Source organism: Phacochoerus africanus, chromosome 7 (genome assembly GCF_016906955.1).
Source record: "Phacochoerus africanus isolate WHEZ1 chromosome 7, ROS_Pafr_v1, whole genome shotgun sequence".
Taxonomy (NCBI): domain Eukaryota; kingdom Metazoa; phylum Chordata; class Mammalia; order Artiodactyla; family Suidae; genus Phacochoerus; species Phacochoerus africanus.
This window is the reverse complement of record NC_062550.1, coordinates 82996801-83023327: the sequence shown is the minus strand read 5'-3', so window position 1 is coordinate 83023327 and position 26527 is coordinate 82996801. Positions and strand designations below refer to the sequence as shown.

At 42.6% G+C, this 26527-nt stretch overlaps 2 protein-coding genes across 2 annotated transcripts; one reads left to right on the top strand and one right to left on the bottom strand.

Moving 5' to 3' along the window:
• Nucleotides 1-9154: 9154 nt before the first annotated feature.
• Nucleotides 9155-11477, top strand: LALBA (lactalbumin alpha). The gene is made up of 4 exons (XM_047788593.1): nt 9155-9307; nt 9751-9906; nt 10558-10633; nt 11160-11477. The coding sequence occupies exons 1-4, from the start codon at nt 9175-9177 to the stop codon at nt 11218-11220; spliced, it is 426 nt and encodes a 141-aa protein (XP_047644549.1). The 5' UTR covers nt 9155-9174; the 3' UTR covers nt 11221-11477.
• Nucleotides 11478-16471: 4994 nt separating this feature from the next.
• Nucleotides 16472-19129, bottom strand: LOC125130455 (olfactory receptor 8S1-like). The gene is made up of 2 exons (XM_047785793.1): nt 18357-19129; nt 16472-16634 (listed from the first exon to the last, which is right to left on the bottom strand). Exons 1-2 carry the CDS (start codon nt 19127-19129, stop codon nt 16472-16474), a joined length of 936 nt encoding a protein of 311 aa, XP_047641749.1.
• Nucleotides 19130-26527: the final 7398 nt, after the last annotated feature.

Below are 26527 nucleotides of genomic sequence, written 5' to 3'. Positions count from 1 at the left end.
TCCATATGTCATGGGTGCAGCCCTGGAAAGACAAAGACACACACACACACACACACACACACACACGCAGTATCCAAAAGCTCTTATATCACTTGCATTTAATTTATTTATAAAAATTTCATTATATCAGGTTATTTTTTTCTTATTGGTAATTTTGCAACAGATACAAGACCTTATTTAACTTCTATTCAACTTAGATACAATAAAGGTATTATACTTAATATTGATTACTCTAAAGACATGTCTGTATTAATTCTATCAACAAATTTCAACTTTAATACCAGATATTAATTTAATACTGAATATTACCCAGTTCACATGAACCTAAAAGTAATTCTGGTCAGTTACCTTATGTATTTTTGAGAATTTATATGAATGCTTAATTTCCTTTAAGCCAATTAAGTAGAGCTCATTTACAAATTAATTTTGATAAAACCATGCAAAGTTTGATATATATATGTATGTATATATATATATATAAAATGCACACATAAACATACAGACACAACCAGAGATCTCGTATCTTCATTTTCTGAACTTAGTCATGAGTCAGGTATCATAATATAAAACTCACTAGTTTATAAATAACAACTGGAATAAGTAAAACTTTAAAAAGCCTTCTTTCCCTATTTTTTCCCCCCTCAATCCGAGGAATTAGAGATGATCTAGATAAATGATCCTGAAAACCCCAGTCTCAGGGCACAGGGTGAGAAAACCAAGTTCTCCAAAAAGGACTCGCTCCCTCAGGGTCAGCTTTCTGAAAAGACATTTTATCAAGTTTGCTTTTTCTAACTGTACATGCAAAAATAATCAGTTTTGGAATTTTCAAGGGATTCACCTAAACCAGTTTTCTCTGGGGTCTAAAAATATTGTGGCCATATAGTGTTATAATAAAATATTATATTTTTCTTAGTCATGGGCTCATAGCTGTAGTTCAACCAGTGTGTCAAAATCTTTCCTACGGTACTGTCAGATGGAACTGGAGAAGCACTCCCCGTATTGAGTGGAATTAAACACTGGCTTGCAAAACTGAAAGCAAAATCAGAATCCTTGCCAGCCAAAAGAAAGCTACAGCTCAAATTGGCTTCCAAATCCTGTTAAGCCTGGGACCTGAGTCTGAGTGGTACCTTTACAAATAGATTTCCAGGCAAGAGCCTAGAATTCTCAAATGAACCAGATCCAAGGGGCCTTGGAGTGCATGGCGAGGGACTTACCCACACACTGGCAGAATTGTCTCGATGTCCCAGATAATGCTTTTCTTCTTTCCCCAAATGATTTCTCCTAATAGAAGGTGTGGGTGGGTGCAGGCAGAAAGAGAGAGAGTGGTCCCCAAGGCAAAGATGGCCTTGGCAGCTGCTAATGTAGTCTCCCTCTTGTCTTCTGCTCCTCTCCCGGAGCTCCAACCATGGAGATGGCAGGATCAGTAGGATTGAAGCACGGGCCATATGGTGAGGGTCTCTGGTGATCTGGCCTTTGGAGGTATCCTCCAACCCTCTGCTCTCCTGAAGGAGGCTGGCTTGAAGGGAAACCCCAAAATGTCTGATCAAGACTAGGGGCCCCATGGGGCTAGTGGTCCATGAGTCGATCTCAGACGGGCATCCCCCGCCTGGGATTTAGCCAAAATTCAACCTCTGTCCACCAGTGCCAAATAGAAAAGCAGAGGCAGAGTTCTGGGTGAAGGAGAAAAAAAAATAGCTTTTATTGCTTTGCCAGGTAAAGGAGGCCACAGCAGGCTTGTGCCTTAAAGGCTGTGCCCTCCTTTGGAAAAGAATTGCAGGGCATTTTAGTCTAAAAGGAGAAAAAGAGGGTTTCTGATAAGAATTGGGGTTGGGGCAAACATGCATTCTTCCTTTTTGGGGGGGAATCTTAGTAATCGAGGCTGGTGTCAGGAGATCTCAGAGTGATCCTGCTGGTGGTCCTCAGGCTTGTTGCCTAGATTAACAGCACTTGTGAAAAGGGCCTATGGATCAGCCATTAGAACAAACTAGGGAAATTCCTGAAAAACATCATGTGCTAATAGTCTTTAACCCACAGGCAATTGTGCTCACAGTGCCCAAATTTTAGCTTACAGGTGATTGGGTTTAGGATGCAATCAAATGAGAAGGAAGCACAAGGAAGGGCTCCAAGCTCTTCAGTATGAAAGCATTCATTTCTAAGAGAAGCATAAGGAACCTAACCTTTCTCTCAGGTGTATAAGATGCCTACCTCATTACGTGCATCCCTTGAGGGGATCCAGGACCATGCCCCAAGGTTGTACTGTTGTTTCTTGACTGTTCCTCCCTTGTCTTTGCATCCCCTCCCTTCACTGATGAGCAACTGTCTGAACCTGCCTCTTGGAAGTCAGAGGAGGTCATGGAGGCTGAATGAGGCCTGTTTCCTAAAAACAAGAAATGGGGACACAGAAAGGCTTTTGTGCCCAGAAGCCCCAGAGGGCCCTGTTCAGTTTCAGCAAAAAACAAACACAAACCCCCTGCAGCCCTCAACCCTCCACCCAAAAGGATGGAGGAAGAAAATCATTTTTGCATATTTGAAAGGCAGAAAAAGCATTTGAAAAATTCAACATGGAGTACACTATCTTTATTTGCAGATGAGCGATACTAAGGAAGCTACAAAGAAATATCAGAATTAAGTTTAATATTGTGCCAGAATATAAGGGTAAATATATAAAAGTTGAATTTATATCTATTAACTAGCAATAAGCAAATGGAAAATGAAATTTAGAATGCCATTTAAAATAGCATAAAAACATATGGATAAAGATAATAAAATGGGGGCAGGATGTACGTACTGAAAATGAAAAAAAAAATTAAAGTACATGTAAATAAATAGAGAAGCCATCATGTTCCTGGATTGGAAGACTCAATATTGTTAATTTGTCAGTTCTCCCCAAATTGATCTATAGATTTAATGCATCTCAATAAAAAATGTGTTAGTCTTAGCCCATCAATAACCTATATTGTGGTTGGACCATTTCTTGTGGTTCTTACAGTGATTGCAAATGCCCTTCAGCAATAACCATCGGGAAACTTTGAAAAAAAAGTTTATTACACAGCACACCTGAGCCACACAGTGATGTGTGTGTGTTTGTGTGCGTGTGTGTGTGTATGTTTGTGGAAGATATCAGGATGGGGGAGAGAAAATACAGACCTAGGGTTCTGCTTTTATTGGGGTACAGGGTAGGAGCCTACGGTTTTTTTGGTTCATTCTTTATTGATGAATTTAAAACTGGGAATTGAAAGTCCAGGAAGAAGGAAAAAAAGTGGCCTAAATGGTCAGTTATCAAAAATCAAACAAGGTCTCTAAAACAAAGGAGCCTCAATGGGGGAAAGTGGTCTGGCTCTTTATCTTGTCCTGTGTCAGGCAATGTGTTTATTTGAGATAGACGGCTTTTTTTTTTCCCTCCCCCAAACTGCAGCATATGGAAGTTTCCAGGCTAGCTGCCTCTGCCACAGCCACAGCAACACCAGATCCAAGCCGAGTATGTGATCTATACTGCAGCTCATGGCAACACCAGATCCTTAACCACTGAGTGAGGCCAGGGATTTGAACCCCTATCCTCATGGATACTAGTCAGGCTCCTTACCACTGAGCCACGACAGGAACTCCTGACAGCTGTCTCTGAAAAAAATGCCTGTTTGAAGTGAGTGCTTAAGTCAGATATTTGCATTACAAAAGAAAAGCCAACTGTCAGGGTTTACACTACAAAATTCTATCAGGATTTTTTTTTTGAAGTTAGAAGGGAATTATAAAATTTACTTGGAAATAAAAAGATTTGGAATAGCTAGAATAATTTTGAAAAAAAATTGGAAAAGCCACATTACCTGATCTCAAGGCTTATTATCAAGATATAGTAATCAAAATAGTGTGGTATTGGAATAAAGATATATATGGGACAAATTAAGAGGTCTAGAAATAGATGGACACACATTCTCAACTGATTTTTGACAAAGATGCCAAGGTAACTGGAGAGGGGGTGGGGAATTTGCCATTTTAGCAAATGTTCTGGAACAACTGGGTATATATAATAAATTTATAGAACAACTGCCCATATAGACAGCTGTAGAACAATTGTCCATATTGGGAAAAAGAAAAAAACCCAGCAAAAAACAAATCCTGACCCATCTCAAGCTGTGTACAAAAATGAACTTAAAAATGTTATAGATCTAAACGAAATATTTAAAATGATAATATTTCTATTTTTTTTATTTCTTTTCTTTTTTTTTATTTTTATTTTTTTTGTCTTTTTGCTATTTCTTTGGGCCACTCCCGCGGCATATGGAGGTTCCCAGGCTAGGGGTCCAATCGGAGCTGTAGCCACCGGCCTACGCCAGAGCCACAGCAGTGCGGGATCCGAGCCGCGTCTGCAACCTACACCACAGCTCACGGCAACGCCGGATCGTTAACCCACTGAGCAAGGGCAGGGACCGAACCCGCAACCTCATGGTTCCTAGTCGGATTCGTTAACCACTGCGCCACGACGGGAACTCCTAAAATGATAATATTTCTAGAGGAAACATAGGAGAAAATCTTGTTAGACTTGGAGTATATAGGCAAAATTTCTAAATAAGGTGAGACATTTCCTTATTTCAAACTATATTGAAAAACTATAATAACCAAAACTGTATGGTACTGGCATAAAAACAGACACAGACCAATGGAACAGAATACAGAACTCAAATATAAACCAATGCTTACACAATCAACTAATTTTTGACAAGGGAGTCAAAATTATGCAATGGAGAAATGATAGTGTCTTCAATAAACGGTGATGGGAAAACTGGATATCCACATGCAAAAGAACGTGAATTGGCCTATCTGATACCACTTACAAATAGTAACTCAAAATGGATTAAGGACATAAATGTAAGACTTGAAATGATGCAAATTCTAGAGTAGTCCTATTTTAAAAATATTAGCTGCATAGCTTATTGGAATAAAAATGATGATATAACTTCAGGTACACAATGAAATACATGGAAGTTTCTGGGCTAGGAGTCGAATCAGAGCTGCAGCTGCCAGCCTACACCACAGCCATAGCAAAGCCTCATCTGCAACCTATACTGCAGCTTGTGGCAAAGACGGATCCTTAATCCACTCAGTGAGGCCAGGGCTTGAACCTGAATCCTCATGGATATTAGTTGGGTTCTTAACCTGATGAGCCAAAGTGGGAACTCCTATTTAGCCTTAAAAAAGGAAGGAAAGGCTGCCATTTGCAACAACATGGATAGAACTTGATTATGCTAAATGAAATATCAGACAGAAAAAGTATCCACTCCCCAAATTTTATTTGCTTTAAATACCTCTAATTCACTTAAGAATTTGTCTCAACTTGGGTTTCAATTCCAAGATCTAGTTTTTGTTGTTTGCATAGTGATAATTTACCTGGATTATGGAAGGAAGCAGAAAAATTTGAGAATATTAATCATAAGGATTAATGATCAATATTACTGTGGGTGGTCAGGGTATTCCTTCCAAATGATAGCCCTGGGACTCACCTACAAACTATAGTTTCAAATGACAACTGCCAAATGCATTTTGAAACAGATGCTTCTTCTGATTCCTTAATCTCTAGAAGTTCCCCAAATGGTACTGCTTTGAGAAAACTGGTTTGAGAAATCTTGATTTTCACCATGGCATCTGAGGAATGAACATAGCTTCCTAGCATATTTCTGAGACCTACAGCTATAATGTTTTTTCACTCCCTCAACTCAGATCTTGGCCTGCACACAGATCTCTCTCTGGAAAAGGAGTTTTGACAAGAGATTTCCATAATCAGCTATGCTCATGTCTTTCCATATGCTTCCTCTTTTAGTGCTGAGATCAGTATTCTTCTTGGGCCATTTCCAAGAATTGACATCTTTCCATGAATGTTTATAAATGTTTACTTTAGACATCTATCTTCTTTATCAGATGATCCCAGATACGCTATTTTATAAACATTTTCAGGGAAATAATGGTTCCTTTTGCCTGAGGCACATCTCTTTTCTTTTTGCACTTGGCTATGATTCCTGACCTAGGTACTAATTCAGGGCAGGGCAGAGACACAACCAAATTAAAGGCAAGCAGCCTTGACTTGACTGGAATTGTAAGAAAGCCCTTGTGATTCCTGATATCCCGGCTCATCATCTTATTCTATCACAGGTACTTAGTCCACAGCCTAGGGCAGGAGACATTTTATACCAGAATCCACTATTGGCAAGACTAATTCTTAGGATTAGCTTTTCTTATCTGTCCCTCTTACACATAGGTCAAGGTCATCTTCTCACTTCCAGCCATATTTTCAGCCCTACTTCTTATCGTGATGGAATTCCTATTCCTGTCCTTCATCTACTCCTACAATGCCTCTGGGTGAAATGGAAAAGAAATGCAGGGGCAGCACTTTTGCTATTTTTTCTTTTTTTTTTTTGCTGTGTTTCTGAACATGTACCTCTTTGCTATCAGGACTTTCCACTCATCTCTCTTGGCACATCAATATCCTCTATGCTTGTTTCACACATGGTACTTCATATACTGGTAGTCTGCATTACAGAAGATAGGATAAAATAGAGAGGAACTTACCATGATTCTGAAGAGTGGTAGGATATAGTAGTTTGGAATACCTTCAGTTTGGGAAGTCTTAAATTATTTTATTGGGATGGGTACCCACTGCAATAAAAGAAATCAGGTTTAGAGACTGGAGTAGAGAGAATGAGTCCTAGCATGAAGGCAACTAACAGCTGTTGGCACCATGGCAGGAAATTTGATACCAGCAATTTGAAGGCATCATTCATAACTATTATCCTCAACTCTACTTGATCAAGGACTCTGAATCTTAAAGCTCGATCCAAAATCTTGTTTCATAGGCTCTAGATATATGTTAATTCAAAATCAAAGTGCTCGAAGTCCAACCTTCTCAATGGCTTGGGTTACTATCTTGTTAACCTTCTGTGGCCAAACATGAGGCTGTCTACAAGTTTATATTTTTATGAACAAATCTGTTATGAGCTATTAGTTTTAGATTTACAATGTAGTATCTGGCTACTTATTTATTTATGGCCATACCTGCAGCATATGGAAGTTCCTAGGCCAGAGAGTGAATCTGAGGTACAGCTGCAACCTATTCCACAGCTGTGGCAATGCCAGATCCTTTAACTCACTGCACCTGGCCTGGGATCAAACCTGCTTCCTCCAAAGTGACCTTCAGCAGGTTTGATTTCTAACCCACTGTGCCACAGTAGAAACTAAATATCTGGCCATTTAGTGGTCATGGTGGTTGGAGGTGAGTAGCCCGATAATAGCTTAGAGGGTAGCTCGATACCGTCATGCACACTTTTCAAGTTCTCCATTTGCTCAGAAGATAGGTTGGGGGGCGTTTCCTGGAGAAAGAGAACCAAGAATGGCTTTCTTGACATAAGAGAACCCATTTTGGCCCAAGCCACTTGTGATATAAGCCTGGATGCAATGCTTGGCCTTGAAAAGGTGTCAGTAATTAATGGTCTTAAGGGAGGGAATGCAGAATCAAGGGGCTAGTCAAGAAACAATAGAGTAGCCTTGGGGAAGGGTCCTGGTTCCTCAAAGGCATGCATAATAACATATCTTTGAGTTCTGTAGGAACTAAGGCCCCCACCCAGGTGGAGGAAGGAATGATGATCTTGATCCTTCTGACTTCACTCAACTAAAACTTGGACTCTGTTGATCTTTGCCCCAATTCTATGCTGAATTCTCCTCTGCTTGAGCTCCCTTGTTGCTGGCTGCTGTCCATTGGTGCCGAATAGAAATGCTGAGACAGAGTTTTGGGTGAGGGAGAAAAAAAATAGTTTTATTGCTTTGCCAAGCAAAAGAGGCCATGGAAAGCTAATGCTTTAAAGACAGTGTCCTCCTTTGGGAGAGAATAGGAGGTGGTTTTATACTTTTGGGAGTGGAAAATAAGGCCACAGATAAGGATCAGGGTATATACAACCTAGTATTCTTCTTCAAAGCTGGTGTTTAGTGGCCTTGCGACTGGTTCTGGTGGTCCTGGAATGAAAAATACTTCATAACATCTTTCTTTCTTTGGTTTTTTTTGGGCTGCACCCACAGCATATGGAGGTTCCCAAGCTAGGGGTCAAATAGGAGCTACAGCTGCCAGCCTACACCACAGCCACAGCAATGTCAGATCCGAGATGCATCTGTGACCTAAACCACAGGTCTCAGCAGCGCCGGATCCTTAACCCACTGAGCGAGGCCAGGGATCAAACCTGTGACCTCATGGACACCAGTCAGATTCATTTCTGCTGAGCCACAATGGGAACTTCCATAACATCTTTCATTTGTTGGGGGTTTAGTTCTGCAAAAAAATTCAAAGATATTTTTATGTATATTCCTTGAGGAAAAACCAGGACCCTGACCCAAGGCTGCTATTGTTGCTGGATGGCTCCTACCTTGTCTCTGCATCCCTTCCCTTCCCTGATTAGCAAATGTCTGAACCTGCCCTTTAGAACTTGGGGAGGGCCATGGAGGTTAATGAGGCCTATTTCCTGAAAACAGGAAATGGGGGACACAGAAAGGCATTTTTGTCCAGGAGAGCCACAGGTCCTTCTCAGTTTTACCCTCCTGAATATGCATACACTCTTAGCTTAAAATGCCCCCAATTTTGTTGTTTGGCGAGATACTGCTTTGGGAAAGATTCGCCTGTGTTCTCGTTACTTGCCTGAGTTGACTGGGCAAATGCCAGCTCTGATCCTGGGACCGTGACATGTGATGACATACACTCTTTTCCCATATTCTGTATGTTTCTAATAAGGGGGGGTTGGCCATGGACTCTTTCTGTATTTTCAGATTGCTTCACTCCTGTTACCCCTGAGGCCCCATTTGTTCCTGAAGCAGGCTGGGGACATCCTACTTCCTAGAACCAAGTTTATAAGAAACAAAGGTAGAAATAAAGCCAAATGGGAAACAAAATCATGTTTGTAACTCTCTCTGGACAGGTCACAATACCTGGTATTGTGATTGAGATTCCTGGAGGGAAAGGAAAAATGGCATGAAATTACAGAAGGAAGCTGGCAGGCTTAGTGTCTCTTTGTTGGCATGACCAGTCTCTCTTCATCCTCTTCCTGGATGTAGGGCTTGATACCAGGGCCCCTGAGGCTTTCTATATGAATAAAAGGAGGTGAAGCTGTGTGGTGTCCCCATATCAGGATCTCGGGTGCAACCAAAATGATGTTCTTTGTCTCTCTCCTCGTGGTGGGGATTCTCTTCCCTGCCATCCCGGCCAAGCAATTTACAAAATGTGAGCTGTCCCAGGTGCTGAAAGACATGGATGGCTATGGAGACATCACTTTGCCTGAATGTGAGTTCCCAGCTATCTTGCTTTATCCCATATTTCATTTTCTTTCTTCCACCCTTCTTTTTCTCCTCTTTTCTATAATTCAGTTATCTAATAATTTTCTTACCTTCTCTGATTATCTGTTTACTCTTTCATGACATTTATTTGCCTATCTTTCTCCCATTGTTTGATCCTTTTTGGAACTCTTTATCTCATCAAGATACTCTTGTGGGGAGCTCCCTTGTGGCATAGCAAGGTAAGGATCTGATTTTGTTATTGCAGTGGCCGGAGTCGCTGCTGCAGTGTGGGTTCATGCCACCTGCCACAGGCGTGGCAAAAAAAAAAAAAAGAATATTCTGTGGTTTGCCATATTTAGGTATTGGCTACAGAGCCTTTTTCTGTCTAGGAATATAGATTCTCCTTTGTGCTATTCATGGACATCCCTTTGTTCTTCATCTTTCCTTCAGGGATCTGTACCATATTTCATATCAGTGGCTATGACACAAAAACCATTGTGCATGACAATGACAGCACAGAATATGGACTCTTCCAGATCAATAATAAAATGTGGTGCAGAGACAACCAGATCCAGTCAAAGAACATCTGTGGCATCTCCTGTGACAGTGAGTAACCTCTTTTCTTGTGTTTTTCTGGAGCCTTCCCTGGGATAATCTCCTTTTTGATATCAAACACACCTCTGGCGTCACTGCCTTGGACTCCACATCAACAATGGGACTTCAGTGGACAGTACTGAGTAAGAAGCTGTTAGAAATTTTCATTATCACCAAATTTCCAGACAGTGCCTTGAAGTGCATGGGTAGACGATCTAAGCTGTTTGGGGGTCTTGAAGCCTAATGCCCTGCATTTGCAGAGTAAGTCAGTTGATGAAGTTGATATTTCCTCCAGAGATACCCCAGAGAAGTGAAGGGAGTCCTTCCCTAGGGAAGGCATTACCATATTGGCCTTTTCATATAGAAAAGCAACAAGGGAGTTTCTCTTGTGCTTCAGAGGTAACAAACCTGACTAGTATCCATGAGGACTTGGGTTCAATCCCTGGCCCTTTTCAGTAGATTAAGCTTTCCCATGAGCTCTGCTGTAGGTTCCAGATGCCACAAGTGTGGCCCTAAAAAAAAAAGAAAGAAAAAAGAAGGCAATAGACATAAGCCTCCGGTTCAGAGAAGGGTCAGACCTACTAGATATGGGGTAGAGGCAAACTTATTATCTTTCTGGATAACACTTAGCTCTCTCATTCCCTTTCCTGTAACTCCTGCCAGAATTCCTGGATGATGACCTTACTGATGACATGATGTGTGCCAAGAAGATCCTGGATAATGAAGGGATTGACTACTGGTGAATCCCCATTCTGTTTTCTACTTTACCTTTCCCCCCCTTCTTCTCACCCCTTTAGTCCCAGCACCACTCCCCTCTCTCTATATCTCCTGGTCATTTAATCTAGAATGTAGTCTTCAAAGCAAAACTCATCAAACAGACTCATGTTTCCAATTTTCAAGCCTCACACCATTCATTGTTAGCAATTTCCCTAACAAGGGTTCCCTAATAGAGGGCTGAGACCCAGGATTTCCTTTACCTGGTCTTGGACATCTAATTCTATTTCTACTAGTTTAGTTCTAAACCCTAAAGCAAACCCTTTGTACTACTGTCCTGCAATTTTCTTAGAGTTTTTTTTTTTTTTTTTTAAATAGACCTAACTCCACTAGGTGGCTCAGTGTCTCTTCCCTTGCCACCTGACTGGGAAAGTCTTTCTGTAATTCTCACCCACACTCTTCCACCACAGTCCTCCTGGGGATAAAGCTAGATGGAAGTTTGAGCTAAAATCTGGTCAGTCAACTTGCCTTGTCTCCTTTTTCATTATCAGGTTGGCCCATAAAGCACTCTGTTCAGAAAAACTGGATCAGTGGCTCTGTGAGAAGATGTGAACATCCGCTGCCTTGCTGCTTCTGCCCTCTTTATGTTCCTGGAACTCTTCTTCCCTAAGGCTACCTCATTTTACTTCTTTGTATCCTCTTGAAGCTAATTTGTCTCTGAGCCCTGGGCCCTGTAGTGATGCCATCGGACACTATTCTCTAGAGAAGCGTGACTGGTGCACTGGATTTTTAACCTTTGCTCAGTGCCCCTGATGGCTGTCACTACAACAGTGGATTCCACCTGTCCTGAATAAAGGGCCTGATCTTGAGTGGCTGGCTGTGTTCTCTTCCTGGAGGGGGAGGGAGGAAATGTGGTGAGTGGGTAGACACTGATGCCATGGGACATGGCTACTCTTCATCTCAACTAAAGAGGAAATTGGCTGAACTTACAACACAAAGATGGTGGTTACTTTCTGTATCAATTCAATTCCACAAAGTTTTACTGACCACCTAGCATATTCAAGGAATTATAGTGGGGATCCAAATTTGGCTAAAAGCCTCTCTTCCCTTAAAGACTAGTAGGAAAGATAAAACAAACACTAAAAAATTATGATATAAGAAATAGTATCATGAGAGAGGTTAGAAATATGCCTTGACTATTCATAAGAGGAAAGGTAATTAATATTCAGTGGGTGGCATGGGAAAAGGGATCACGGAAAGACTCATGAGAGGAGTGACATGTAAGCTCGTCTTGAAGTGTTGGTGGGATTTTTGACAGGTAGAGATGTGGGATGGGATAAGGACAGCAAGGGCAGAGACTCCACGAATATGAAATTGGTGATTTGAGGGGGTAGAGGTGTTTCCTTACCCCTAAGAAAATAACCTTCACGGAGTTCCCATTGTGGCTCAGTGTTTTAAGAACTTGACTAGTATCTGTAAGGATGCGGGCTTGATCCCTGGCCTCACTCAATGGGTTAAGGATCCAGCATTGCCACAAGCTGCAGCATAGGTCACAGATGCACCTTGGATCTGGTATTGCCATGGGTGTGACATAGGTTGGCAGCTGCAGATCCAATTCCACCCCTAGCCAGGAGATTCCATATGCTGTGGGTATGGCCTTAAAAATAAAAAAAGAAAATCATCCTATTTTGTATTACTTGAGTTATTTAATTTATTTTATTCTTATGTAAAATTCTTTGTTATATTTGATATATAATATTCTGTCAATTTCTTCTGTATAGCAAAGCGACTCAATTATACACACACATATATACATATATATTATTTTTCTCACATTATCCTCCATCATGTTCCATCCCAAGTGATTAGATATAGTTCGTTGTGCTATACAGCAGGAATTCCCTTGTCTTTAAATGAAGGTTTTGGCCTAGCGATTTTTCTGAGATCTCTTCCTGCTTTGATAGTTTGGTATTCCAAGACTCCAATTTAAATCACCCCACTTTTGGAGTTCCCAATGTGGTTCAGTGGGTTAAGAACATGACATGGTGTCCATGAGGATGCAGGTTTGCTCCCTGGCCTTGCTCAGTGGGTTAAGGATCCAGCGTTACTGAAAGCTGTGGTGTAGTCACAGATGCAGCTCAGTTCTGGTGTTGCTGTGGTGTGACATAGGCCGGCAGATAGTTGCAACTCCAATTCTACTCCTAGCCTGGGAACTTCCATATGCCGCAGGTGTGGTCCTAAACAGAAAAAAAACAAAAAACAAAAAACAGAAAACCTTTTATATTAGCCTAGATATTTTCTAATTCTCTCCTCCTATGTTATATACCCACTGTGGCTTTAGGCATTCACACCATTTTTCTTGTTTCAGAGACAAGAAGCTGCCAGATGAAGTCCCGATGACCTACTTACGGATCTATAGGGCCAGGCAATGGGTGGTCAGGCCATCCTTCTCCTATACTTGATGAAAACAAACTCCCAGGAAATAGCTTGGTATTCATCATATGACTTTAGTCTGAATTTAAACACAATATGACACATCTCCCAGGGGTATTACATGCTATTTCCTTTCCAATTATGGGACAAAAATCTTTCCCCCAAGTCTGCAGGGTTTTTCGAAGTAAACCCCATGTATGGGTGTGTGTGGGAAGGAAAGATTGAATGGCCACTGCTTCCACCGTTCTCACATATCTAGTTATTATTATTTTTTCTTTTAAGAGCCACACCTGTGGCATATGGAAGTTCCCAGGCTGGGGGATGAATTGGAGCTGAATTGGTTGGCCTCCACCACAGCCACAGCAATACCAGATCCAAGCTGCTTCTATGATGTATGTTGCAGCTTGCAACACTGGATCCTAAACCCACTGAGTGAAGCCAGGGATTGAACCTGCATCCTCACACATACCATGTCAGTTTCTTAACCCACTGAGCCACAGTGGAATTCCTCACACATCTACATCATACTTTGCATCAGTTACACCCTCAGAAAGGCATATGCTCTGGAAAATATAAGGGACCAGCTCCACAAAGTGGCCAGACCAGAAATGCAACTAAAGCTGGGACTGTTTTGCTCAGCTCCATAGCCCTGGCCTTCATTTTACAGAGAAATAACCTGATCTTGGAAATTTCACCAGTGAGTGTACCATATACAAGGCCATCATTTTCAGAGGGCTAGGCTGAAAGAAACTGAAAATTGACGAGAAGATCTTCGCCTGAGAGTCAAAGGATCAAAAACAGATAGAAGCCAGGGAGTTGGCATGCAAGTAGTCTTGAGTGATGCAGACCTCTTGCCTATGGGTAGAAACAGGGCAGGAAACTGCCATTGTTCTTTTCCTGACAACCCTTGGGAGCTGAATGGGAGGTGGGATAGCCACTGAGCATTTATTTTGCCCTCTCCAACTCCCCCTCCTTCCTCTAGGCCTGGGACAAGTCTTGAGCAAGCAGGGATCTGAAGTGGTCCAGGCTAAGGTGGGCGATTGGGAGATTCAGGGCAGGGCTGTCAGAGTGCACACATTTCACTGAGCTCTGTGTGAGGAAGACCTGGGATGGGGTCCCCAAATAGGGACTTTTTCTTTCTTTCTATACTGATTTCTCCTCCATGCTGCTTTCCTCTGACATCTAACTTGTTGTGAATACAGGAGTTTTACTGGATAAAATTAAATATTCCTTTGCATATGTTCCTTCTCTCCCTCCTCCTTTTTTCTCATTTATTCTCCCCCCCCAACAATTATTGAGAGCCTATTAGGTGAGAGGATTATACTAGATACTGGGAATACAGAAGCTGTTAGACAGGATTTTTGCTTTCAAGACTTGCACCTTAGAGGGGATACGCCCTCCTGTTTCCCAGGATTATGTAAGAGAAAGGACTCTTCAGACAGATCCATCATTCATTCCTTCACTCACTCCTTAGCTGGTCAACAAATAGTTACTGAGGATTTACTATTTTCTATGTTCTACTTTAGGTGTTGCTTGTTAAGAATAAAGACAGGGAGTTCTCACTGTGGCTCAGTGGGTTAAGGACCTGACATTGTCTCCCTGAGAATGCAGGTTTGATCCCTGGCCCCTCTCAGGGGCATAGGTTGCAGATGGGGCTGTGGTGTAGGTCAGCAGCTGCAGCTCCAATTTGACCCTTATCCTGGGAACTTCCATATGCTGTAGGTGCTGTTATAAAACAAAAGACAAAGACAGGAGGAGACACACTTTCTTTATTTCATTTCTTTCTCAGTTAACTCTGGAGCTGTAGATCTTCCAGTGAATTTTGTGATGAGAAAGAAGAGGAGTTGGGTCTCAGTACTAAGATGAGACTCTCCCAGAATGAAGTGGAATATTTGCTAGTGGTCAGATAGGTTGATTTATACTTTGGGCATAGATGAAAGTAGGCAAGAGAGGGGGAGGCAGAAGGGGAGGGGTGGAAAGGACAAGATGAGAGGAAAAAACAATAGCTGTAGAAATGGCTGGTGAAGCTGTGAGGATTTTCTTTACTCCCGCCCCCACCCCAGTTTTTTGGAGAGATAGTTGACATACATTACTGTATAAGTTCAAAGTGTATGGTGTGATGGTTTAATGGTTTGATTTATACAAATAGTGAAATGAGTATTCCTAGGTTCATCTCATAAAGATACAATATAAAGAGAAGAAAAATGAAAAAAATGAAAAAATTTTCTCCTTGTGATGAGAATTTTTAGGATTTACTCTCTTAACAATGTTCCTGTACTCATACAATTTGTTACCTAAAGTCATCATGTTGTTCGTTATGTCCCCAATATTTATGTATCTTACACTGGAAATTTGTAACTTTTTTTTTTTGATTTTTAGGGCCACACCTGAGGCATATGGAAGTTCCCAGGATAGAAGTCAAGTCGGAGCTGTAGCTGCTGGCTACACCAATGCGGATTCTAAGCTGTGTCTGTGACCTACCCCACAGCTCAGGGCAATGCCGGATCCTTAGCCCATTGAGCAGGGCGAGGGATTGAACCCACATCCTCATGGATACTAGTTGGGTTCCTTACCTACTGAGCCACAGTGGGAACTCTTTTTTTTTTAAGTGTTTGGCCACACCCACGGCACGTGGAATTTCCAGAGCCAGGGATTGAACCAGAGCCACAGCAGAGATGACACCATTTAGTTATGCTGTATGCCACAAGGAAAGTCCAGAAATTTGTACTTTTGATCACCGTCCTCCAATACCCACGCCTTCCACCCTCCACCTCTGGTAACTGCATGTCTGATCTCTTTTTCTATGAGTTTTATTTTTTCCTAGGTTCTGCATATAAGTGAGATACTATCTGTCTTTCTTTATCTGACTTATATCACTTAGCACAATGCTTTCAAGGTCAGGTTGTAACAAATGGTAGAATTTCCTTATTTTTATAGCTAAACAATATTCCATTGAGTGCGTGTGCACAAGCACACACCCCCACCCCCACCCACTCACCTACCGCATAACTTCTTTATCCATTTATCCACTGACAGCACTTAGGTGGTTTTTTATTGTTGTTGTTGCTGTTGATTTCTGGCTATTGTAAACAATGCTGCTATGAACCTGGGGGTGCAGACATCTATTTGAGCTAGCATTTTTGTTTCTTTAAATATACTCCCAGAAGTGGAATTTCTGGATTGTGTGGTGGTTCTATTTTTACTTTTTTTGAGGACCCTCCATGATGTTTTTGAGAGGATTTTCTTGGATGGTGACTGGGCCCCCTGTGGATGGCAGTCTTCTCATCTCCCTTGACTTGGGGAGGGCACCGGGGTCAGAGGAACTAAGTCTTTGATTTTGGAAAAGATTACATGCTGATAACAGCTCTTTCTGTCTCCTCTTCTTTCCCACAACTTTCCCTCCTATTGTGAGGAGGCAGTGGAGTCTGGCTTAGGAGCTAAGCCTGGGCTTCTTGGTCAGCATCCTCCTCAGAGCTGCTTTCACCTCCTGGTTCTTCAGGCTGTAGATGAGGGGGTTAAGCAGTGGCGTCACCACATTGTACTGCACAGACAGCACTTGCTCCAAGACTGAGCCGGAAGCTGGAGTCATGTACCTTGAAGGGAATGGCACAAAGAGGTGAACTGAGCTCAGGGTAGTGGCTGGAGTGCTGTTGGTGGCCATGGCCCATCCCATCCCAGGCACTCTGCAAAGAGGGACGTTGGTTCTGAGTCACTGTTATGGATGGCAGCATCCAGAAATGACTATATGATCAGTGAGAAGTCAGTCATTTCTGCCTTCAAATGCCTCCATATATGAGTGACGTTATGTGGCACATTGTAGAAATTGCCTTGCAGATGAAGGTCTGCAGCATATCAAGTGCTGCAGGTTAGAGTAGAGCTGAAAATAACTTCATGCAGTTTTGTAGCACTTCCTACCTTTCGAAGCATCTTTCCTTAATAGTTATGATGAGGGGGATTTTTTTCTCCTCTTTTTACTATGTATGCAACTATATGTTTTCATCTCGTGATGACTGTTCCTCACAAAACTGCATGCTGTCATTGTTCCTAACATTTATGGCTCTTGGAATTACCCCAGAATCACAACACATTATTTTTTATAATCCTTACTGTGTCCTTTAAAGAGTGTTTTTTCTTTAACTTAGAAAAGAAGCCCAACTTGGTAAACAAAGTGAAAGATAAAAATGTGTTTAGCACAAGATATGAGTCCGAGATAAGATTAAAAATGTGGATGCATGTTGTTGAGTGTCACTGGGAATATTTCCCAAAGAATAGTTTAAAACATTTTTTTTGCAATGGTGCCATCATTATTGGAATGTCCTTTGTGCATACTGATGCACTTGCTTAAAAAGGATATTTCATTTACTCTCATTTTTTCCCATTTAATTTATCCCTCCCAACATGTCTGTGAACTAGGTGAGAGAAATCTTCTACCCCCTTGTGGTAAATGAGGAAACTGAGAAGGTTGAAGAGATTTGTCCTCAGGCTCAGGTGAGCTCCCCTGGATCATTCTTTATCCTTTCCTGCCCCCGACCCCTTCCCAAGTAACAAGCAGGTGGGAAAACTGCAGCGCAATCTATGCAAAGCCATCTCTAGCTCACTGGTAGAAATCGCAGACCCTTAGTTGTTCTTCCTCCTGGTAAGCAAGGACCCGTCAACTAGAGCGTGTATGTTTGAGAGAAACACGGTAGAAAAGAGCATGAGGTCTGAAGTCAGGCAGACTAGGCATATGCTGTGGCTCCGTTACTAGCTTCTTCTGGGACCTTTGAAAAAGTCCCTGGCCACTCCTGAAACTCAGGTTTCTTACCTGAAAATGAGGTTAATATTTCTCTTGTCGTGTGCTCCATACTAACATTGAGCTTGATTGTGTAAAGCAGCTATTGTGAGTAGAAGGTGCCTGATAAATCGTCGTAGCACAAATAAGCTCTGAGACCCATCTTCTAGACTTCCATTTCCAAGAGAAATGGCATCTGTTTCAAGGATGATATGTTTATTTTTATTTTAATTTTTGCCTAGCACTGACAAAAGCGCTACCAAAAGCTCTCTGGTTTCCTTTTGAGAACTCTGAAATCATAGTTAATGAAAGTCGGGAAGTCTTTGGTGTTTATGTGAGCTTATTTTCAGAGTTCGAAAACTGGGTCTTGGAAAGAAAATAGATTGTTTTGTGATCCACACCTCTAGTCAACAGCAGAGCTAGAACTCTAACTTCCAGTACAGTTCTTTTCCTGCTCCTTTGCAATGACTTGTGCAAAAGACTGAGGCTCCTCTCGAGTGAGAAAGAGCCTGCAGTTATACTCAGGTGATATAGTATGGCATACCTGGAAACTCCTGAAGCATAGAAGATGGTGACCACAAGGAAATGAGATGAGCAGGTAGAGAAGATCTTGCTCCGACCTGTGGCAGAGTTGATCCTTAAGGCTGTCATGATGATACGGGTGTAGGAACCCAGCAACAGAACAAGGGTGCCAAGTCCCAGGATTACCATGGTCATCAGGATGGAGGCAATGCTAACGGAGGGGTCAGAGCAGGCCAGCAGGAGCACTGGGGGAAGCTCACAGGCAAAGCTCCGGACAAGGTTGGGGCCACAGAAGTGATGCTGAGCCAGGAGGATGGTGTTAACTAAGCCCGTCCCCATTCCTATGGCCCAGGATGCTCCCACCAGGCCAGTGCACACCTTCCTGTTCATGGCCACCACATACAGCAGCGGGTGGCACACAGCCTGGAACCGGTCATAGGCCATGACTGAAAGGAGGCAAGTTTCAGTGGCTGCAGAAAATATGACCAAGGAGATCTGGGCGAAACACTCAAGGAGGGATACAGTCTTCCACTTGGAAAGAAGGTGCTCTAGCAGCTTAGGGACAACGATGGAGGAATAGAAGGCATCCAGGAAGGAGAGGTGGCTGAGGAAGAAGTACATGGGGCTGTGGAGGTGGGAATCAGTACTGATCACCAGCAGCACCAGCAGGTTCTCTGTGAGGATCAGGAGGTAAGCCACCAGGAATGTTACAAATAGTACTGCCTGGATGTGAGGGTTGTTAGATAGTCCTAGGAGAACAAATTCGGTGACCGTGGTTGTGTTGCCACCTTCCATGGAGCCTTCAAGTTTCCTTTGCGAGGGACTAGAAGAGAAAAGAAGGCTCAAGTGTGTTTCGAGTCTCAGAGTGTGGCTGGGGATGGGGCACTATGAATAAAGCTTCAGGAGTGACCCAGCACAGAACATGTTGTGGAAGCAAGCTTGCCATGCCAGACCTCATCAACCCTTCCCAGCTCAGGGCAATAAGCTAATCTCAGCTCAGGTAGAGACGGTTGGAAGGAAGGGTGTGGAGAATCAAACCTGGAAGGGAAGAAGAGGAGAACAGAGATGATCCAGACTGGAGAAGGAAAGGGAGTTGTCAAAAGACTCCAGGGCACTGAAGTGTGCCCTTCCATACAGGAAGGCTCACTGGCGTAGTGAGTAAGCAATAAGCATTTTGGCCAACCATCTGGTTGACAGGCTGTGATGCATGTTTGAATGACTGATAGAGGTATGGGGACACCTAATGATGGCACAAATCATTTCTCTGTCACTGTAGCTCCGTGAGTAAGTCACTTGGGCTTCTCATTAAAAGGAATCTGGCAAAACTAGATGGTTTCTGCCATCCATTCCAGGTTAGACATTCTACAGCTTGGGGGACAGTCTTCCTTGGGTATATCTGATACTAAATGGAAACGTTCTCCCCTCCTGTGTCTACCTAAGCATAGGTGGCCCATGAGTTGTCTGCTTTCGCGGAAGTTGGGCACAAGGAAGCCGTCCAATTGGAGGTGAGGGCTGTGCTCATCAGTTTCTCTAAGGGCTTTCCATTCCAGGATGTATGTGAACCTATCATGTCCATTGTTTGCACTGTAACCTTAGGGCTTAACATGAGAGTGCATGAAGTTTGTGATATTCTCTGAGTTGGTACTAGGGGATTTGGATAAAGCCCAGTCAAATTTGGACCACCTTCTATGCATCACAGGGAGGGAAGAAGGAAAAAAAAAAAAGAGGAGAAATTAAAGAACACCAAGACTACTTAGGATAACGTGCAGTTAGAGGGTTTGGTCTAGACCGGAGGAAGGTGAAGTCACCCCTCCTCCTCGAAGGGAAACTCAGGATCATGATAAATGAGGATCTGCTCTCTCTTCATGGCGTGTTCACTCACGAGTTCCCGGAGTGGATAGTTTTGGGAGAAGACGGAGTTGAATGAGAAGATCTGTCCTCGCCTGGGCTCCCTAGGCCAACCAGAGATGCTCTCAGCAGAGGATACCTGAATGGCATCTTTTCCAGCACTGGAGTAAAAGCCCCCGATATGGGTCGGTCTCTGTGGGTTTCCCTCAACTTTGTCCTTCCTTTAGAAGATGCAGGGGTGGTGGAGCTTCTAAGTAAGGAAACATCCCTGTAGTCTTTCTGTCCATGGGGAAGTTTCCCTGATTCTGCCTCCACAATGACAATGGCCAGAGGGACTTGATCTCAGCTCTAGACCTTGGAGAGTGTTGGAGGTCCCCGGAGAGACCGTTAAGCAGGAGGCCTGGTCTGATCTGAATGAGTTCTCCAGGGCCACTGGCCCTTCCCTGTGTCACTCTTGTTTCAGTGAGTTGCATCATGCAAGAGGTGCCCAAGGGTGGCCCCTGATTGCTAAAGGTAAAATTAGAGACTTCAAAGGTTTCTTGATTCTAAAGCTTTGAATTTTTCCCCATCTTCTCTGGTCCTCCCTGTGTGGCCCTTGGGTCCCTGCCACTGCCGCTGCAGTGACAACTCTGGATCCTTAAGCTGCTACACCAAAAGAGATCTTCTTTAGTTTTAAATAGTTTTACATGTCAAAGTCGTCTAGGAATAATTTGGAGTGAATTTGGTGTAAGTTGTGAAGTGGCATCTACATCCATTTCATTCCACGTGGTGTGCAATTCTTGTTTCTTAACAATTTTTGGAGCAGTTATGGGATATTTGGCTCCATTTCACTTTGGATTTCCAGTTTCATGAGTTCAGCAGGTCAGCCAGCAGGGAGCAGGGTCTCCAGTGAACTGGGAGGCAGGCGTGGCCTGCATGTCCCACACTGACCACAAGGGCGCGCTGAGGGAGCTTTTCTAAACCCACAGCACCTGTGCCTTCCAGGTGGACTGGGCTCTGCCCAGCTGAGGGGAGTTCTATCTCCTTAGGCCGCTTCAGAGCTTTTGCTTTGAGACGTTGGGCGCCAGCGTCCCAGCAGAAGGAGTTCAGCCCCTTAGGACTCAAGGGGGTTTGGGCTTCAGGACAAGCTGGGGCTGCGTCCGTGCTGAGGGGACCTGAGATTCCTGGAGATCCACCTGTGGAGGCACTACCCTGAGGAAAGGGTGAGGAAAAAGTGCGGGGAAGCTTCCTGTGTATTGTCCTTCTCCCATGACCCAGGAAGGGCCTGATGTGGAAAACTGGGTTCTCAGTTTTGTGTGCGGTGTAGACAGGTGTGAGGTGTCCTTCTTTGGGGTGTGGTGTCCAGTGTTCCCAGCACTGTGTATTGTGGAGGCTGTCCTTTCCCCTTGGTGTGTTCTTGGCCCCCTTTTCATAAATTACCTGAGCGCATCCATGTGGCTTTAATTCTGGGTGCTCTGTTCTGTTCCTGTGGTCCTTGTGCCCGTTTTTGTGATGAATCTACACCGTTTTGGTCATTGTCGCTTCACAATGTAGTTTGAGGTCTGAGAGTGAAATGCTTCCAGGCTGTTCTCCTTTCTGAGGATGGCTTTGGCTATTTGGGGTCCTTTGTGGTCCCCCGCAAATGCTGGGATGATTCGTTCTATTTCTGTGAAAAATACCATTGGAATTTGGTACAGATTGCCTTCATTGTGCACACTGCTTTTGGTAGAACGCACATTGTAACAATATGAATTCCATTTTGTGAGTGTGGGGTATCTTTCCATTTCTTTGTGTCTTCTTCAATTTCTTCATCAGTGTCTTAAAGTTTTCAGTGTGAGGGTCTTTCCAGGCTTTGGTGAGGAGTTCCTGTTGTGGCTCAGCAGGAACGAACCAGGCTAGTATCCATGAGGATATAGGTTTGATCCCTGGCCTTGCTCTGTGGGTTAGGATGCAGCATTGTGAGCTCTGGTGTAGGTCACAGATGTTGTTTGGCTCTGGCATGGCTGTGGCTGGCAGCTGCAGCCCCGATTCGACCCCTAGCCTGGGACCTTCCATATGCCACGTGTGTTGCCCTAAAAAGAAAAAAAAAAAAACGACTTTGGTAAAATTTATTTCTAGGTATTTTGTTCTTTTTGAAGCAAGTGTAAAATGAATTGTTTTCTTTCTCTCTCTGATGGTTCATTACTGGTGTTAGAAATGCAATTGATTTTTGTGTATTGATTTTATAACTTTGTTGCTTTCATTTACTGGTTCTAATAGTTCTCTGCATCAGAAAATTGGATGTACAAACGTTGGCATTCAAAAATCCCAGTGTTTCCGTCATATCCAGGTCATCCACAGCTCTGAAGACCTAGTGACTCCTAACATAACCTTCCCACAGTGCCTGTAAGTTATAGGTGGGCTCCTGCAAGGGTGAGGAGGTTCATGACTTTGTGTGAATTGGATCTGTGTAAGGCTTGGCCTCTCTAAGGAAGTGTGGTGTTTTCTCTATTTTTCTGGCACGGTACTGACATGGTGCTTGGGAACGTAATTTTGAACATGCAGAAAACGTGCAGGACACTACAACGTACCATTTGTCTCCACACTCAGATTCCCCAGCCGTCATTCCTTTACCACATTTGCCACTTCACACAAACGACCCCAGTGTGTTTTACCCAAGACCATAACCTCCAAATGAGGAAATTATTATGGTTTTCACATTATGACTCAATCCTCAGGCCCACTTCGACTTTCACCGCAACTCTAGAGACATATCTTTTCCCACTCTGATCCAGTTTTCTTCCTTCTGGAATCATGACGATACTTTCTCAGTGTCACACCCTTGATGGATTTAAAGCCCAGAAGATGAGTATGATCTGGGTGGCCTTTTCTGTATGGCTTCTTTCACTTAGGATATATTCAGTGTTCGTTGTGTTGTAACACGTATCAGTCCTTGATTCATTGTTTCCGTTGTGCTTAAATATACATAACACTTACCATTCAAACCATTTGAACTATGCAGTTCTGGGGCCTTAAGCACATTCGAATGGTTGTACAAATATCCTCACCATGCATTTTCAGAACTTTTCAGGTTTCACTGGGGAAACCCTTTCGTGGTGAAGCACTCATTCCCCTTGGCCCCTTGCACCCGCATTTTACTTTCTATCTTTGAGTTTGACTTCACTTGTTACTTTATGTAGATCAAATCAAACCGTTTTTGGCGTTTTGTGACAGGGTTATTTCACTTACCATAATGACCTCTCTCTTTTTGTTTGTTATATAAAGGAAAGGAACTGTTTTATTATCTTTTTATTTTTTATTACTCAATGAATTTATTACATCTATAGTTGTACAATGACCATCACAATCCAATTTTATAGGATTTCCATCCCACGCCTCCAGTGCATCCCCCACCCCCCAACCTTTCTCCTTTGGAAACCATAAGTTTTTCAAAGTCTGTGAGTCAGTATCTGTTCTGCAAAGAAGTTCATTGTGTCCTTTTTTCAGATTCCATATGTCAGTGAAAGCATTTCATGTTGGTGTCTCATTTCTGACTGTCTTCATTTGGCATGATAATTTCTAGGTCCATCCATGTTGCTAAAAATGCTGGTATTTCATTCCTTTAATGGCTGAGTAATATTCCATTGTGTATATGTACCACATCTTCCTGATGCACTCCTCTGTCATGGCCATTTAGGTTGGTTCCATGTCTTGGCTATTGAAAAGAGTGCTGCAATGAACATTGGAGAGCATGTGTCTTTTTGAGTCATGGTTTTCTCTGGATAGATGCCTTGGAGTGGGATTGCTAGATCAAATGGTAATTCTATTGTTAGTTTTCTAAGGCATCTGCATACTGTTTTCCACAGTGGTTGCACCAATTTACAGTCCCACCAACAGTGTACTAGGGTTCCTTTATCTCCACACCCTCTATAGCACTTTTTGATGATGGCCGTTCTGGCTGGGGTAAGGTGGTACCTCAGGGTGGTTTTGATTTGCACTTCTCTAACAGTGAGTGATGTTGAACATCTTTTCATGTGTGTTTTGGCCATCTGTGTGTCTTCTTTGGAGACTTGTCTGTTTGGATCTTCTGCCCAGTTTTTGGATGGGGTTGTTTGTTTTTTTGGTGTATTTCCTTGGTTTTTAAGACTGAATTTCACTTCTTTGTGTGTTTACCACATTAGTTTATCCATTCATTCATTGGTTGATGGACTCTTGGGTGGCTTCTAACTTTTCCTGTTGTGATTAACGGTGCTGTGAACAAGGGTGTATCCATTTCTGTTCCACCTCCTGGTTTCAGTCTTTTGGGTGTGGATTAGATACCTTAATTCTATGTTTAAGTTTTTGAGGAACTGCCATACTGTTTTCCACAGAGGCCGCACCATTTTACCTTATTCCTTTCATGGCAGAATAACATGGTGGTTTATTGATCTACCCGATTTTATTTTTAAGTTTACCCATTGATGGACATAGGCAGTCGTTCTATTTTTTTTTTTTTGCTGTTTGGAACAGTGCTGCTATCAATATTTGTGTAGACCTGTTTTCAGTTCTTTGGGGTATATTTCTAGGAGTGGAGTTGTTGAACCCTTGTTAATTGTATATTTGTATTGTAAACATAGGTTGCCCCCTTTTCTGTTTCTACGACTAATGTTTAAAGCTTCCAATGTTTCTGCATTGTTGCCAATATTTGTTGTTTTTCGTTTTCTTGATTATAAACATTTTAGAACATGGGAAGGATTTGTTGCCTTGCAGTTTTAATTTGCATTTCCATCATGACTCATGGTATTTGACACATTCTTCTTGTTGACCATTTGTATGTCTTAGGTGGAGAAGGGTCTATTGAAGTCACTTACCCATTTAAAAAGGTGGGTTGTTTGTCCTTCTGTTGATGAGGTTGTAGAAGTTCTTGAAATACACTGAATAACAATTCATCAGATATACACTGTGCAAGCATTTCCTTCCATTCTGTTGGCTATGTCTTCACTTTCTGAATTGTGTCTTTTGATGCTTTTAATCTTGAAGAAATCCAATTGATCTATTCTTTTTTGTTGTCGTTTGAGCTTTGCTGTCAGATTGAAGAAACCATGGCTACATTCAAGGGTATGCAGATTTATCCTCATGTTTTATTGGACAGTTTATACAGTTGTCCCACAGTATCTGTAGAGGATTGGGTCAGGGACATGCCGGACATGGCAAAATCTGCCGATGTTCAAGCCTGTTACGTAAAATGGCATCGTATTTGCATGTAACCTGGGTAGATTTTCTGTATACTTTATTTTTATGTATGTATGTATGTATGTATGTATGTTTTGGTCTTTTTTGGCATTTCTTGGGCCGCTCCTGTGGCATATGGAGGTTCCCAGGCTAGGGGTCCAATCGGAGCTGTAGCCACCGGCCTACGCCAGAGCCACAGCAACGCGAGATCTGAGCCGCGTCTGCGACCTGATTTTCTGTATACTTTAAATCATCTCTAGATTACTTATAGTAACTAAATGTAGTATAAATGTTTGAAAAGCAATGTAAATACTATGTAAGTAGATTTTCTGGCACCTAGTAAATTCAACTTATTTCTTTTGAAACTTTTCATAATTTCTTCTTTTGTAATATTTTCAGTCTGGAACTGGTTGAGTCCACGGATGTGGAACTTGTGGCTACAGGGTGTTGACTGTAATTTTACCTCTTACGTTTAAGCGTTTATTTATTTTGAGTTGCTTGTTGTATGTACTATGAGGTAAGGGCCCAGTTTCATTCCCTTGCACGTGGATTGCCTAGGCACCATTTGTTGAAAACTCCATTTCCATAGTTCCCTTTGTGGCTCAGCGGAAAGGAATCTGACTAGTATCCATGAGAATGCAGGTTTGATCCCTGGCCTCCCTCAGTGGGCTAAGGAGCCAGCATTGCTGTGAGCTGTGGTGTAGTTTGCAGACTCGGCTTGGATCCTGTATTGCCATGGCTGTGGTGTAGGCTGGTGGCTACAGCTCTGATTCAAACCCTAGCCTGGGAACCTCCATATGCTGCCTGTGTGGCCCTAAAAGGAAAAAAAAAAAACCCCTCCATTCCTCCCAGAGTAGTATTGTTGACTATTGTTTAAGATCACTTCATCCTAGATGGGTGGGTTTATTTTGGGGCTCTCCATTCAGTTTCTTTTATCTATGGGTATGTTTTTTAATGCCAGTATCATTGTGTTTTATTTGCTTTGTACTGTCATAGGAAAATGGGAAGTGTAAGCTTCCAACTTTGATTTTCTTTTTTAAATTTGTTTTGGCTTCTTAGGGGTCCCTTTAGATTCCATATGAATGTTGGGATCAGCTTGTGTATTTCTTCCCAATGGCCTTTCTGGGTTTTCAGAGGAATCCTATGGAGTGTGTAGATTGCCTTATGTACTATTGC